The 16,681-nt window shown below is 50.2% G+C and overlaps 1 protein-coding gene across 6 annotated transcripts in view; it reads right to left on the bottom strand.

Annotated features, from left to right (window-relative positions):
* FLNC (filamin C) overlaps positions 1-16,681 on the bottom strand; it is a 253,022-nt gene that overhangs the window by 7,658 nt on the left and 228,683 nt on the right. For all 6 annotated transcript variants that reach the window (XM_069629538.1, XM_069629534.1, XM_069629535.1 and 3 more), the window contains 5 exons: positions 14,046-14,161; positions 12,082-12,214; positions 10,516-10,692; positions 10,205-10,423; positions 6,207-6,410 (listed from right to left, as the gene is read on the bottom strand). In XM_069629538.1, coding sequence (XP_069485639.1) covers positions 6,207-6,410; positions 10,205-10,423; positions 10,516-10,692; positions 12,082-12,214; positions 14,046-14,161 — 849 coding nt within the window. The remainder of the gene's footprint in view (positions 1-6,206; positions 6,411-10,204; positions 10,424-10,515; positions 10,693-12,081; positions 12,215-14,045; positions 14,162-16,681) is intronic.

The raw sequence follows: 16,681 nt of genomic DNA, 5'->3' as shown, positions 1-16,681 counted from the left end.
TTGATTTATGTGGACACCTCTGGGGATGGGCCTGCTTGGCAACCCTCCCCTCTGCGTTCCTGGAATTATCCCCCTCATGAGAGGCCTTCTCCGGCAGCTCCAAAGCTTTCTCCGGAGGACGTTTTTTTTGTCAAATTTCAGGTACTCATGTGTACCGACCCCATGAGAGAGTATTTCAAGGGTCTTTAAAGGGAGATATGCCTGCCTGCGCCACCGGTTCCACCCGCGCCTCCGGTGGTTCCACCGGCGCCGCCTTTGCCTGCGGGGCCTCCCCCTACCCTTCTGCCCTTGCCTCCATTGTCCCCGGTGGACAGGGCGGTGCCCGACGTGATTCAGCAGGATCCTGACCTGTCAGATGGTGCGCAGGGCGATCAGGACAGCGAAGACCAGCCCCGCTCTATTAGAGCCTTTCACAACCGTGTGCTGGACATGATGTGTCTAGTGGATGTCCCAGTGCCCGATGAGCCTGCTCCGCAGGAGGGTGTGCTTTCGGGGGCGTTCACATTGTCTCCTTCGGAGCGTACCGGCCTGTTCTTGCAGAAGGATGTTTTGGCTGAGGTCCGTAGAGTCTGGGAGAAACCACACTCTGGACTTTTCTTCAATAAGAAAATTGACACGCGCTACAGACTGCATTCTTTGGAAGAGGTGGCCTTAGCATCTTGTCCGCCCCCCTCCTCCACAGTGGTGGCTGCGGCCACTTTACAGTCCAGGCCTGCAGCATCCTCTTCTACGACGGCTACTCAGATTCTGGGAAAGAGGACAAGCTCCTCGAATCCCTTGGGAGGAAGATTTTCTCTAACTCGGCCCTGCAGCTACGGCAGGCCAATGCAGAACTGGTGTTAGAGGGGGCGAATATGAAGATGTGGAAAGGTCGAGGAGTTCATTCCGGTCGAGAAGCTGGAGGACTTTAAGGTGGGATTGTCGGATGCCAGGGTCTTGGGCCAGGATCTGCTGGAGGTTGCAGCTCATCACGTTGACACTTCGGCTCGGGGCCTTATGCTTGGAGTTCATACCTCTCGGCAGGCTTGGTTGCATGCCACCAAGTTCTCAAAGGAGGTGCAGGACAAAGTGTTGGACCTGCCGTTTGACGGTAAGGAGCTTTTTCATTCTTCAACGGATGTGGAGCTGACCAAAACCAAGGACAGCACCCAGACAGCCAAGTCCCTTGTCCGTCCTGGTTGAAACCCCTTTTAGGACCCAGAGACCGTTGTCACAAAGCCAGCCCTCCTCTGGTTTTAGGGGGTTTCTAGATCGGAAATCCCGCAGAGTGGATACCCCTTCAGGGAATTCCCGCCGGAGGCAGCAGCGGACTCGGTTTTTCTCCCGTTCCTCAGCCTCCTCCTCAGGTTCAGGTGGTACCACCGAAAAACCTGCCAAATGAGGGTTCTCTGTGCTCGCACGGGACCCCGGTGCGAGGACGCATTGCGTCTCATTGGGAGGTGTGCCAGACCATCACCGAAGACCGGTGGGTCTTGTCAGACGCTCGGGCGGGCTTCCGCTTACCTCTACCCCACCCTTCAACCCTCCTTTCCAGCAGTCAGGGTCACCCTCCCTCAGAGCTGAGGTTCAGAAGTTGCTGGACCTCAGAGCAGTGGAACCGGTTCCCCTAGGGGAGCGATGGGAGGGCTTCTACTCCCGACTGTTTACGGTGCTCAAACCCAACCAGGCTGGCCTGCGCACCATCCTAGACCTTTCCCAGTTCAATCTTTTCCTACCCCAAGAGAAATTCAAGATGATCACGCCCGGCCAGATACGGTCCTCTTTACAGATGGGCGATTGGCTCAGCGTGGTGGACCTTCAGGATGCGTACATGCATATACTGATCTGGAATCCACACAGGAGATACCTCCGTTTCTCTGTGGGAGAGGAGCATTTCCAGTTTCGAGTGCTTCCTTTTGGCCTCAGCTCGGCGCGGCGTGTCTTCACGAAGATGATGTCGGTGATTGCAGCTTATCTTCGTCTGCAGGGTATCCATGTGTATCCGTATTTGGACGATTGTCTCTTACGTTGCCCTTGCCCGGTGAAGGCCGCGTGCAATCTGCAGTCCCTCCTCCAGCTCTTGTTCCATCTCGGGCTGTCGGTGAACTGGCTGAAATCTTCCATGACGGTCTCTCAGGACTTGATTTTCCTGGGTTTTCGCTAGAACACGATCGACTGCAGAGTTTACCTGACCGGGGACAGAATGGCAGATCTGTTGGCCACGTGTCAGATCTTTGCGCAGTCGGAGAGCATGTTGGCCTGGTGGTTCCAGAGGCTTCTGGGACTCATGGCTTCCTGTGTCTTGGCCTTACCTCTCGCTCGTCTCAAGATGAGGCGGACTCAGATGGCTCTTCGGAGTTCTTGGCGTCAGGCAGTGGATCCGGACTCCAAGTTGATATTGATTCCGGCTTCCATGAGAGCTGACCTGGAGTGGTGGTCGTCATTCAGCAACCTGTCCGTGGGTGCGGGCTTTCTGGACCCAACCCCGATGGTGATGGTCACGACGGACACCTCCCTACTGGGGAGCGGTGCGACGTTGGATCTTCTTCAGGTCTCGGACCTTTGGTCGCTTCAGGACAAGTTCCTTCATATAAATCATCTGGAGCGCCTGGCGATTTTCCTAGCGCTCAAAGCGTTCAGACCGGTCATTGCCAACAAAGTGGTCCGTATCTGCACGGACAATGTGGTGGCAATGTATTACATCAACAAGCAAGGGGGCAACAAGTCTCCCCCGCTCGTGGACCTGTCCATCCAGATTTGGGAGTGGGCGGTTCGTCATGGTGTCTGGCTGGTAGCAGTACACATCCCGGGCCAGCTGAACATTACGGCAGATGCCCTCAGTTGGCGGACAATGGTCAGCTATGAATGGGAGCTGAAGGCGGAGATCCTCATGGATTTTCCTTCGTTGGGGCATGCCGGAGGTGGACCTCTTTGCGACATCAGCAAACAAGAAACTTCCTCTGTATGCCTCCAGGAATGGCCTGGGAGCTTCCTCTCTGAGCCATGCTCTCGAGATTCCTTGGCACAACTTGAGGGCCTATGCTTTCCCGCCTCTGCCTCTAATTCATCGGCCGATTTGCAAGCTAAAGAACACAGTGAACTGTTCGCTTCTGCTCATAGCCCCGTGGTGGCCGGCCAGGTTCTGGCTCTCAGAACTTCAACACCTGTCGGCGTGTGCACCGATCAGGCTACCAGTGACTCCCGATCTGCTTCACCAGGGCGACCAGCAGCTGTGGCACCCCTCCCCACAGTCGTTCAGCTTGGCGGTATGGTGCCTGAGTTCAGGTCCTTAGACCATCTCAACCTGTCTGCTGATAACATGCGCGTTATTCAGGCAGCCAGGAAGCCCTCGACCAGGTCTCAGTATAGGAGCAAATGGCTTAGGTTCTGTCATTGGTGCTTAGACAAACAGCTAGACCCAAGGGCGGCTTCGATTGACACTGTGCTGTCCTTCGTATCCCAACTAGCAGAGTCGGGCATTCACCTTATGTCATGCAGAACGTATCTTTTGGCGGTATCCGCCTACCTTTCCACTGACCAATGCTCTTATTCTCTGTCTAATCCAGTGATTAGGAGACATTTCGCAGCTTTGACGCGCCTTTATCCCCCGGTTCCCAAACCGCAGCCGACGTGGGATCTGAACGTGGTCCTTACGGCGTTGTGCCATAAACCTTTCAAACCAATGGCCACGGTGGACCTCAAGCACCTTTCGTGGAAGGTGTCTTTTTTTGGTTGCCGTTACTTCAACGAGGCGCGTGAGTGAGCTCAGGCTTTGTCAGTGGAGCATCCCTTTTTGGTTTTCCACAAGGATAAGGTGGTCCTGCGGACGAATCCTTCCTTCCTGCCGAAGGTGGTCTCTGATTTCCATCTGAATCAGTCAATTTCCCTGCTGGTCTTCTTTCCGAACCCTGCTTCAGACACAGAAAGGGTTCTGCATTGTTTGGATGTTAGAAGGGCTGTTAAGTTCTATTTAGACAGAACATCAGAATTTAGGAGCTCTTCTCAACTATTGGTGACCTTTGGTAATCCACAAGGTAGACAGGCCTCTAAGGCGACTATCTCCATATGGATCGCTGCTTGCATTACAGAGTCTTACACTGTCCAAGGTTTGCAGCCTCCCAAAGGTATTCATGCACACCTGGTGTGGGGCAAGGCAGCTGCTGTTGCCTTTCAGAAATATGTCCCCTGGGAGACCATTGCAAAAGCGGCTACATGGGCCTCCCCATCTGCTTTTTGTAAGCATTATTGTCTCGACCTGAGCTCCAAATCTGATGCTCAGTTTTGCCAGGCTGTGTTGAAGAACCTTTTTCAGTAAGGGGTTTTCCATCCACCCGTAGTTCCTGTAAGGAGTGCTTGGTAATCTCCCATAAGTATGGAGGAAAGGGGACGGGACGTAGGAGTATAACCAGGTTACTCACCATAGTGACCACCTTACTCCTAGTCCATAGTCCCCTTTCCTTCATACGCCCGCCCGCTGTTCCCTCTAATAAGGTTCCTCTGTTATTGCTTAAAGGTCTCTGACCTGGCGATAGAAAAGGACTGATGGGCGATGCGCGGGGCGGAGCTGAGATGGGCAGGGTTACGGCTGCATGCAGTACCCCGCGTAGAAAGAGAGGAAGGACAAAGACGTTTTGCAAAGATTTTTGATGCTTTACAAACTGCTCCGGTCCCGTCCCACAGGACGGAGGAATGTCCCATAAGTATGGAGGAAAGGGGACTATGGACTAGGAGTAAGGTGGTCACTACAGTGAGTAACCTGGTTATTGTTCCCCATGCTCCCTCCCCACTTTTGCCTTGTGGCGCCTCAAACCACTCCTGTTGTATAGGCACCTTACAAATACACAATGAAATAGAAATAAAAATGATAAGGGGTTTAGTCGGGTGTTTTTCTTCTTTTCACTAATTCTGTTACACTCTTTTGTTATAAAGAGCGCCCCTCGCTGAAGGAAGCCACTGAGAGCTTTCCTAAGAGCTACTTATTATAGCGGGCACCTCTAGAACATGAGGTGTCATACATACAGGGGTGTGTGTGTGTGTGTGTGTGTGTGTGTGTCGGGATATGTTATTGTGACTGTACACTGGGGAACAGCATACAGCTGTTTTCTTTGACATATTATCGGCACAAAGACAATGGACCTCATTACGGGTCGGGCGGTCTGGAAATAACAGTGGCGGTAAACCCGCTGCCACTGTTATTTCTGAACCACCCGATCTCGAGTCCTGCAGGCAGGAGGTGGCATTCCCGCCAGGTCTGACTTGGTGGTGGTGGGTTTAACACCGCCCGTCTGCAGGCGGACATGGAAACACCGGCACCATCATGAGATGGTGCCGGTGTTTCCACTTCCCATTCCCATTGAGTCCTATGGTGTCCTATGGGACTCAATGGGAATGGGGATTTACCGAATTCCGCCTCCGGAATTCCCGGGACACCAGGGTCGTAATGCCCTGGTAATTCGGGGAGTCACGGAGGTGGAATGGTAATACGAGTCCAGCGGTAACCGAGCTGGAAAAACCGGCTGGTTGCCGCCGGACTCGTAATGAGGCCCAATGTTTATTTTACCCCAAATCTTGCGATTATTGAGGCTGGGATCATAAACCATTTCCACCAGTTTCCTAGGTCCCCAATTTAGACAATAGACCACTGTTGTGCAACCTGCATATCGCCAGATGTTTTGGACTACACTCCCATGTTCCCTTACTGCTGATGATGCTACACAGGACTGATGGGAGATGTAGTCCAAAACATTTGGGGAGTCAAAGGTTGCATACCCCTACACTAGATCATAGCTCCTTCAACTGCACAAAGTATGTGTCCTGCCACAACCTACAACTTGAAAGCTCATCTCCAGATATAGTTAACTATCAGTATTCTTACCTCCTCTTTTGCCATAGTCTCTAAGTCAATGACCAACTAGATTGAAGACTCCTCCCCTAAACCTGTGTTATCGTACTTTTCATTGTCCTTCTTTCCTTGTTGCAGTCACGTGTTGCCCCTTCCTGTACATGCCCTACCCTAAGATCCTCACAGCTATAGCATTGGCCTCCTCAACCTCTTCTTGTACTTGCCTGGCTGCCCACCCTTCCCGCCTTGCTTCCCTCCCGCTGTCACTCCTCACCATATTCCTTCGTCTGCATTGCTGGTACTCTCCCCCTTCCTGCTTTATTGCTTTCACTGTTTTCCCTTCACTCCCTTTGCTGCCCCTGCTTGTCTACCCAGCTGCCCTTACCTGCTTTGCTGCAGTCAACCGTGAAGGTGTTCTTTTGGCCCACGAGGGCCCGAGAAAGCCCAGTGCCTCTGGAAACCACCTTGCTGGCATCGGATGAGAATTTCGGTAGGCTGCTGTATCCTCCCACGCTGGAGGACTTGGTGACTGTTTCCACTAGGACAGTCGACGTCTCATGCAAACTGTGACCTCCGGACAGACGCGGGCCTGTGGACAGAGAAGACACATGGATGAATATGGCCTGGGAAGGCTCCCTAGGTTTAGGTTTTAGACATGAGCATGGGGAGCTCACCACTCGCCCCATTAGAAAATTCAAAATAGGGATGCCTTGGACAGAGATTAATGGCATTACCCAGTCCCACAACAAAAGGCAACAGCAACTTAACTAAGAAGCATAAGCAGAAAGCATAAGCAGAAAAATACATGTAAAATAAAATCAATGTATTCTCTTGCTTTTCAAAGAGGACACTTGAGTTTCTTCTTGGATGGCAACTTTTTAAAAATGTTTATAAAACAAGTGTCCAATCATTTTCAAACCAACAGTCAAAACAAACAACTCAAACAATAAGTTTATCAGTACAAGACCACAACGAATTCCCAATGCTAATCCCTGTGCACCCTACATATTGAAAATGCCCCACCCATCACACTGTATTGCCTCCCTGCCCTCTCTTATAGCCCAGCTGCCACTCTTTGACGGGCAGTTTTCCACCCGTTCCTCCCAGTGGGCCTTCCTCCGACTACTGCTTAATCCAAATCCATCCAGCGATTTTGTGGGCTATTGTCCATGAAAATGATGTGCAGGTATGAGTTGTCTATTTCAACACATTCTACTAGCTGGCTCATGTATATGTTTGTATGATTTGTAGAGATTTCTATGGCGCAGCCCTAGCCAGCAAGTAAAGGCGACTGTACAATGGGAGGTACAAGGGACTGTGTTTCATTCAGGAAGTGGGTTGAGAGGGAGGGGTAGTGACAGTAGGTTAGGAAGTTGGCAGGGAATCTACGACTGACCAATCAGCACTCGACAATGTGTTCTTTGAAGTGCAGAGGCTTCAGTTCCTTCTTTATGTGCAGAAGGGAGGGGTTCGGTCTGAGGTATTTTTGGTAAGATATTGCAGATTCTGGTGAATAACAGGCGGCTTGTTTTCTTTTTGTATCTTGGATTTCCAGCCTGGCGATGTTGTAGACTCTGTTACATCGGCCACTGAAGTGGGTGATTTTTCTGGTCCAGGTTGAATGGTCTATTTATTTTATTGAAAATGTTTATAAGTGTTAACACAGCACAAGCACATATAAGCGCTGAGCATTGTATACGTATATAGTTATAAAAACGATACTTGATCCATACAAACATATAAAAACATATAATACAGACAGACATTGTAAAAAACGGGAACATATGTAATCAACAAGATAAAAATTTCCATTAAAACCTTACAGATTGAAATAGAAACCATACTGAAGAGAGCACCCCAAAACACCTTGGTCTAGATCATAGCAAACTATTTGAAAACAGAAATCGATAACCACGTTTTCAAAGATTTCCTAAACTTAAGATAATCATGAATCTTACTTAGATCAGGTGGTACACTATTCCAGGATGACACCGCAGCACCAAAGAAGGATCGTTTGGCCAAAAAACAGATCTAAAGTGGGGGACTTCTAGGTGCAGTAGTAGGTCATGACTATGAAGACTACAGAGATTTTCAATTTGTCGGCTAGATAAGAGTTTTTTTTTAAGTGAACTGCTTTGTAAGTGATACGCTTTAGCTTGAATAAAAGGCGTGCACTAAGGGGGAGCCAATGAAGAACTGTTAAAACTGGGGTAATATGACCGAATATCCCGGGCACCAAATGGGCAGCAGCCTGTAACACAGCTTTGAAAGGCACCACAATGGGTTGAGGAAGGCCCGTAAGGATAGATTGCCCTAATCAATCCGTGAAAAAACTAGGGTTTACACTAAAAGACTGAAATGCGCATCAGTTAAAAAAGCCTTCACTGATCAAAGGGCCAGTAAATGCAAGTTAGTATCTTTCACTATGGTATTAAACTATAAAGATTTTGGAGTCCTGTGAAGATCCCAAGAAGCTTTAAGGAATCTTTGCATCAACGAACCATATAGAAAAAGAGGGTAAGCAATGGGCAAGGGAGAGCAATAAGAATTCAGTTGTGTTAGCGAATAATAAAAAAAAAAAATAGGAGGCCATCCATGCTTTTATATCATAAAAACAGTTGCTTAATTGACCCAAATCACTTTCAGAAGGGATTTGAAGATCCACTTGTGTATCTTCTGCGTACTGATGCATGGGCACCCCATGTTTCTTAGCTAAAAAACCCAGTAGTCCCAGAGATAAATGTCTGTGCATCGCCATTACCCTGTAAGTGATGCAGGCTGTTTTGAACATAGTTCAGCCCTGGAGGGTTAGCATCGCCTTGATGGCTGGTGTTGCAGTCCCATTTCTTCAGGCCCCTGATAAGTCAGGGTTCAGCATGGACAATGATTTCTTGAGTGGGCCAAGCTGGAGGCATATACACTTGTTGAGTGGAACGCTCAGGTTTTAGCTAGCAGCTGGTGTCAGGCTTTGCATGTTTTCATGGCGATGTGAGCTTTAAAGGAGAGGTCCTTGGCAGTGGTGAAACCAAGAGGTTTTGGCTGTTGATGAGTCGTGGTGTAATTCTGTCGCATTTTCTTATCATAAAGGTAGTGGCTGGCCGGGGCTATTGCAGTGAGGTTTTATAAACTTGGGGTGACCCGGACTTCCTTTGCTTGGGATTTTCACTATGTATATTTTGTTGGCAGACGGAACATTTGCTGCTGCTGAATACTGGCCTGTACTGGGATGCAGGGGGTTTTACAGTCCGCTGTTCAGTGGCCTCACCGGCACCTCAGTGTTGAAAGTGGCTGTTAGGGTAGCTTTAAATTTGAGGAGTACCGTGTCAACATCTGTTGAGTTGAGGAAATTGTAGGACATGAAGTTGTGGTCTTTTGTCTCTGTGTTTAAGGGGAAGTTCTGGAAGTGGGGATGGATGTGGTGTCGTTGTGTTAGGTTGGCCACATTGTTTAGGTTGGTGAGTGATAAGTGTATGAATGGTATTGCAGAGCTGTGTTGGGTGTTTAGTTGCTGATGAAGCACTGAACAACAGGTCATGCATATTGCCTCCGTTTGGGGTGAGTCCTCTGACAAGCTGTCTGATGTTAGGACATTTAAGGAGTGCTTGTCTGATTTTTCTGGTTGATTGTATTCATGGCACGTTGAGGTCTCACAAACGTTGCTGAACTGGTAGATGGTTGCTCTTACAGTAAATGATCTGGTTTCAGTGAAGCCTTTGTCAAATGGGGCGGTGCGCAGAACAATTGAAAGGGGACCGGCTGCGTGCCTGAGTGGGATGTGACAGGTGAGGAGTAACATGGTGTTAGGGATTTCTGGGGGGTGCAGGTCAATACGGTTTTGTGCAAGACTTTCAGGGGATCCTCTGTCTTTTGCTGTGTGGTAGATGTGCTGCATATTATAACCTGTGGCAGTGAGCACTTCCAGGATCTCTGTGGAGGTGGGTGTGAGCCGCCTGGATTGGATAGAGCAGAGGTGGGGACTCTGGGAGAACCACCAGGCAGATAATCAGACAGGAATGTAAAGTTTGATTTGATATAGCACTCAGACCCTAAAATATGTAAACCCAGTTGGTTTGCTTAAAGTATGCGACTGTGCGGAGGTGGGCTGATGTGCAAAGCAATCAGGAGTTTGGTTTGAGACCACAGTTTAAATGCGTATCAACTTCTGCCAACGCCATTTATTTACAAAAAAATATAGGATTGGACTTGTGTGTGGGAATGCAATACAAATGTATGTAATTATGTAACCTGTAAGACAAGTGCTTGGTGCGTTCTACAAATAAATAAACTAAACTAAAGTCAACCCCAACAAGAGAGCAGACAGATGAGCAACACGTGCAGAGGGTCCCACTGTATCCTGTACGAGACAGGCCTCTGAACACATACCTGTGACTTTGGCCTTGAAAGGACTGCCCACAATATGTTGGGGGCCTCCATATTTGATGGAAATCAAGTAGTTTCCGGGAGCCATGGGGATGTAGCTGACTTTGTAACCCTCCGGGCACTCCACACAGTCCATCTTCACTTTGGAGGGTCCATCGATGGTGAACGAGAGAGCACCAGAGCCCGCATTGATCGTATTCACCACAAACTCAGAAGCCACCCCTGAAGGAGAGCGACATTAGAAAAGGCATGTTACTATCAGTGGGCCTTCTCTTTACATCCGAGGGTGTGTCCGGTAGCAACGTGGCACTTACCTGTGGTCCCGCCCTCAAGGCCTGGTCCATAGGCAGACACAAGGCCTGGGTCTCCAGCCTGGCTCTGCTCGCCTACCCGGATATTAAAGGGACTGCCAGGGATGTGGCTAGCGTTGAACTTCACGTCAATGGAGTGGACACCGTTCTCATGAGGAATGAAGCGGATTGCATACTTATCTGGGGAGAGAAAACAACATGTCAGAATTTATTTCAGTCATTTGCTAAAATTAATTTTTTGGCCATTCTCTAAACACCATGTGGAGGGAAACCATTTGTCAGAAGCAGATTCGGGCCAGTGAAAGGTAATGGGGACATCTGTAAAATGCAAACGAATCCTATTATATAATGTGGAATCTTGGAAAGTGGAAAGAATAAAGCACACAGTTTATGGTTTTGCATCGTAGCTTACTGGACTACCTTTGAAATCCCATTGTGAACCATTACTTATGACACGGCCAGCAGCAGTGTTGTGCAGGAACTGCAGGTGCAGCAGCAGTGTTGTGCAGAAACTGCAGGTGCAACAGCAGTATTGCACAGGAACTACAGGTGCAGCAGCAGTGTTGTGCAAGAACTGCAGGTGCAACAGCAGTGTTGCGAAGGAACTGCAGGTGCAGAAGCAGTGTTTCACAAGAATTCCAGGTGCAGAAGCAGTGTTGCGCAGGAACTGCAGGTGCAGCAGCAGTGTTGTGCAGGAACTGCAGGTGCAGCAGCAGTGTTGTGCAGGAACTGCAGGTGCAACAGCAGTATGACATAGGAACTGCAGGTGCAGCAGCAGTGTTGTGCAAGAACTGCAGGTGCAGCAGCAGTGTTACGCAGGAACAGCAGGTGCAGTAGCACTGTTGCACAAGAACTGCAGGTGCAGCCGCAGTGTTGTGCAGGAACTGCAGGTACAGCAGCAGTGTTGCACAGGAACTGCAGGTGCAGAAGCAGTGTTTCACAAGAATTCCAGGTGCAGAAGCAGTGTTGCACAGGAACTGCAGGTGCAGCAGCAGTGTTGTGCAGGAACTGCAGGTGCAGCAGCAGTGTTGTGCAGGAACTGCAGGTGCAGCAGCAGTGTTGTGCAGGAACTGCAGGTGCAGCAGCAGTGTTGTGCAAGAACTGCAGGTGCAGCAGCAGTGTTGTGCAAGAACTGCAGGTGCAGCAGCAGTGTTGTGCAAGAACTGCAGGTGCAGCAGCAGTGTTACGCAGGAACAGCAGGTGCAGTAGCACTGTTGCACAAGAACTGCAGGTGCAGCCGCAGTGTTGCGCAGGAACTGCAGGTACAGCAGCAGTGTTGCACAGGAACTGCAGGTGCAGCAGTGTTGCGCAGGAACTGCAGGTGCAGCAGCAGGTTTTTGTGGCTCTAACCAATGAGCTTGCAGGATGGGCTGCACATTATGATCAAGGTTTGCTTTCGTTGAACTGCCTTAACGATTCCATAAATGCTTCTGCTGCATTTTTATAGAGTAATTTGATTCTTTAACAAGGAAATGTGAGAATCTCTATAACCCCCCAAGTCCACCCTCTCCTCAGCATGCTGTGGAGACTCTGAGTTGTTGGGCATTCTAAAACTCGTGTGATCCTTACCACTGTCCAGCTCGGAAACATAGCACTCCTCCACTGCTCCCGATGGGGTATGGACCTTGGCATCAATCACCCCTCTGGCGCCATTCAGCTGTACTGCAAAGGAGGCCGGCTGGTTCACCTTCATCCCCTTCTCCTGTAGTAATAAAATAGGGTTACAATATTCATTTTGGAGTGACATACATAAATGTATAGAACCTCTTGGTCACCCACTCTCTGGGCCTAATTCATGGAATTTTTAGGGCAGTGCAAAGTGACTTTGCACTGCCAAAGCAATGTCACTTTGCACTCCACAAATACACTTTGCACCTCTCTGTGAATCGGGGTGTTTGTTGACAGTGCAAGTCACTTTGCACCCAGGGCTGGACTGGACTATAGGGAACTCTGGGCTTCTCAGCCTCAATGAGATGAGTCCGTGCACAGGAATAGTGGGAGGTTTACGATCAAACAGGTGCTTCTGAAAGGTCCTGAGAAGAGTGCACACAGTTCAGGCGCTCACCTGACACGTGACAACCCCTGACCAAACCCTAGCGACCATTAAGAACAAGCCTGTTGCTAAATCATTGCAAAATCATAAAGGATGTACCATGGTCAGTGCTCCACGTCAAAGGGCAAGGCCTTTGCTCATGCCCGAGTCCGACTAAGTCATCCAAAGTGGTCATTGCACGGTCGCCACTCTACCTGGGGCATAGCTTTCCCCCTTGTAACTGCACTGGGACAGCCTCCCCAAGTGGCCCTTGGTGCCCAAACTCAGGAGTCACGATGGGATTTCCCCATTGCAGGTCCTTTCACCACCATCAGGATCTGCAGCTTCAAGTTGGGTCAGAGTCCATGGCCGGAACTGGGCACTGGCCATGGCCTATTTCATGGCCAGTATTCATTTTGCCTGGGGCATGGACTTCCACTGACCATGGTATGTGGCGCATGGCTGTTGGCCATGCATGCTCTGAGTCTGGGGCAGCATCCCGTGGACCACCACAGGGGTCCCTGACTTCAAGCTGTGTCAGAGATCATGGCCAGTTCAGGGCAATGGCCGTGGCCTCCAGCCAAGCCATTGATCACTGTGCCTGGCCACCTGGCGCCAGGAAAAGTGCCTGTGGCCATGGCCATTGGCCACTGCGCCCAGGACATGGTGCTTGGCTATGCCTGGGCTACACTAAGCTATGTAAAGTGGCCACTGGCCGTTGTACCTAAGGTATGGCTTTTATCCTTGCCCTGGGCCCTAGCCAACCCCCTAAAGGCGCCACTGAACCCAACACTGTGGGTCTGTGGACCGCCATCAGAGTCTCTCGCTTCACACTGGGCCCAAGTTCATTGCCAGTAATGACAGTAGCCTTGGCTTACGAATCTACTATCTCAAATCCACTAAACCACACTCTAAAGGGGAAATAGTCTGCCACCAGAAATTCTGAATGATTGGCCCCAACTATGGCCCATTTTAAGAAGCTGAGAATAATCCTAGCCTGGAACGCTAGTGCTGATGTGCTCTTTGAGCTTGAACACCATTTATGGGAAGTGTAATGCCTCCTAGATATAGTAACGGTCGTGCCCCTTTATTCTCTAAAGTAGTTGCTGATGCCAGTAGTATCTTTCAGAACCTGGAATTAATGTATTGGCCTGACTAAATGTAGCAAAGACTTTTTATGGTTGGGCAACCAATCGAAAGGTTAATAGTTCTACAGAAGGGATCTGAAGGTGTTGGCAAGCAGGAATAGAAGGAAATATGGGCATAGGCCTCAAGTTGGCGTGCCAGGTGTCTCTGTTAGCCCAATTCTTAAAGAAGGGGGGACTGTGGGGAACGGGCAGGTCAGAATGTCTAAAGGTGAAGTGAGCTGAAATTCAGTTTGAAATTTCTAAGGAAGGCTGTGCAAAGCAATATCAACTGACATGATTCACTGGCAGGAAGAACACCAATTAAAGGGATGCTGTCAAGGGCCACAGCTGGGTCTCACTGGCTGGCATCTTACCTGAAGGCTGGTGACCGTCAGCCTGCGAGCGTCATCTGAGAGCGAGGCCACAGGGACAATGAAGGGACTGTCTGGGATATTCTCATCATTAAACTTGATGGACACTTCATAGTCACCTGAAAAATAGAGCAGGGTTAAAAATGAAGCAGAAGCACAGGTGATATCTCTTTGACGGTTACACTACTAGTGAAACACGCTCTCCTAAATGATAGGGCAATCTCAGTCTTATTATCTCTAGAAATAGGTGCAACTTCACAGCTGGTGCACATCTAATCTCCTCTACAAGTACCTGCACTTCTGCCATTGGGGCACATCCAGACTCCTCCTTCCGATACAGACACCCCTACAGCTGGCACAGGCATGTTACAATCAGTGGGCCTTCTCTTTACATCCGAGGGTGTGTCCGGTAGCAACGTGGCACTTACCTGTGGTCCCGCCCTCAAGGCCTGGTCCATAGGCAGACACAATGCCTGGGTCTCCAGCCTGGCTCTGCTCGCCTACACGGATATTAAAGGGACTGCCAGGGATGGGGCTAGCGTTGAACTTCACGTCAATGGAGTGGACACCCAGACCCTAACTATGGATAACTGCATTCCCGCAGCTGGGGCACACCCAAACCCCATTTATGGATACCGGCAGTCCTGCTGCTGGGGCACACTCAGACCCCATCTATGGACACCCAGGCGCCATCTATGGATACCTGCATTCGCGCAGCTGGGGCACACCCAAACCCCATTCATGGATACCGGCAGTCCTGCCGCTGGGGCACACTCAGACCCCATCTATGGACACCCAGGCGCCATCTATGGATACCTGCATTCCCGCAGCAGGGGCACATCCAGACCCCATCTATGGATACCTGCATTCCCGCAGGTGGACACACCCAAACCCCATCTATGGATACCTGCATTCTCGCAGCTGGGACACACTCAGACCCCATCTATGGATACCTGCATTCCTGCAGCTGGGGCACTCCCAGACCCCATCTATGGACATCCAGACCCCATCTATGGATACCTGCATTCCCGCAGCTGGGACAAACCCAGACCCCATCTATGGATACCTGCATTCCTGCAGTTGGGGCACACCCAGACCCCATCTATGGATACCTGCATTCCCGCAGCTGGACACACCCAAACCCCATGTATGGATACCTGCATTCCCGCAGCTGGGACACACCCGCCCCTTCTATGGAGACCTGCATTGCAGCAGCTGGGGCACACCCAGACCTCATCTATGGACACCCAGACCCCATATATGGATACCTGCATTCCCGCAGCTGGGGCACACCCAGACCCCATCTATGGATACCTGCATTCCCGCAGCTGGGACACACCCAAACCCCATCCATGGATACCTGCATTCTCGCAGCTGAGACATACCCAGACCCCATCTATGGATACCAAGACCCCATCTATGGATACCTGCATTCCTGCAGCTCGGAGAAACCCAGACCCCATCTATGGATACCTGCATTCCCACAGCTGGGGCTCATCCAGACCCCATCTATGATACCTGCATTCCCACAGCTGGGGCACACCCAGACCCCATCTATGGACACCCAGACCCATCTATGGATACCTGCATTCCAACAGCTGGGGCACACCCAGACCCCATCTATGGACACCCAGACCCCATCTATGGATACCTGCATTCCCACATCTGGGGCACACCCAGTCTCCCTCTACAAAATGTTACATTCAGCTCAGGCACCTCTGTTCTCTTCTACAGATACTGCATTCCCGTAGCTCGGATTTATCCAATCTCTCTCTACAAAACCTTGCATTCTGCAGATGGGGCACATCCAGTTTTCCTCGACCGGTCCTGCCTTCCCACAGTTGGGAGTGACCTAGTCTCCCTCTACAAAACCTTGCATTGCCACAGGTGGGGCACATCCAGTTTCCCTCGACCGGTCCTGCCTTCCCACAGTTGGGAGTGACCTAGTCTCCTGCAATGAAACCTTGCATTCTGCAGATGGGGCACATCTAGTTTCCCTCTACAGGTTCTGCTTTCCCACAGTTGGGAGTGACCTACGAAACCTTGCATTCCCACAGCTGGGGGGTTTCCAGTCTCTTTCAAAAGCTACCCAAATCCCCACATCCTTGGCACATACGATTTATCTCTACAGATTCCATCACTGCCACACCTTCTATGCACAGTGGCTGCCTCTTCAAATTCCTGCAATGCCACACCTTCTATGCACAGTGGCTCCCTCTTCAGGTTCCTGCACTGCCACACCTTATAGGCACAGTGGCTCCCTCTTCAAATGTCATCACTGCCACACCTTCTAAACACAGTGGATCCCTCTTTAGATTCCATCACTGCCACACCTTCTATGACAGTGGCTCCCTCTTCAGATACCTTCACTGCCACACCTTCTAAACACAGTGGATCCCTCTTTAGATTCCATCACTGCCACACCTTCTATGACAGTGGCTCCCTCTTCAGATACCTTCACTGCCACACCTTCTAAACACAGTGGATCCCTCTTTAGATTCCATCACTGCCACACCTTCTATGACAGTGGCTCCCTCTTCAGATAGCTTCACTGCCACACCTTCTGTGTACAACAGCTTCTTCTTCAGATAACTTCACTGCCACACCTTCTATGCACAGTGGCTCCCTCTTCAGATACC

The sequence above is a fragment of the Ambystoma mexicanum genome, chromosome 12 (genome assembly GCF_040938575.1).
Source record: "Ambystoma mexicanum isolate Mex_15411 chromosome 12, UKY_AmexF1_1, whole genome shotgun sequence".
Taxonomy (NCBI): domain Eukaryota; kingdom Metazoa; phylum Chordata; class Amphibia; order Caudata; family Ambystomatidae; genus Ambystoma; species Ambystoma mexicanum.
The sequence above is the reverse complement of the archived record's forward strand: the minus strand, read 5'-3'. Positions and strand labels throughout refer to the sequence as shown.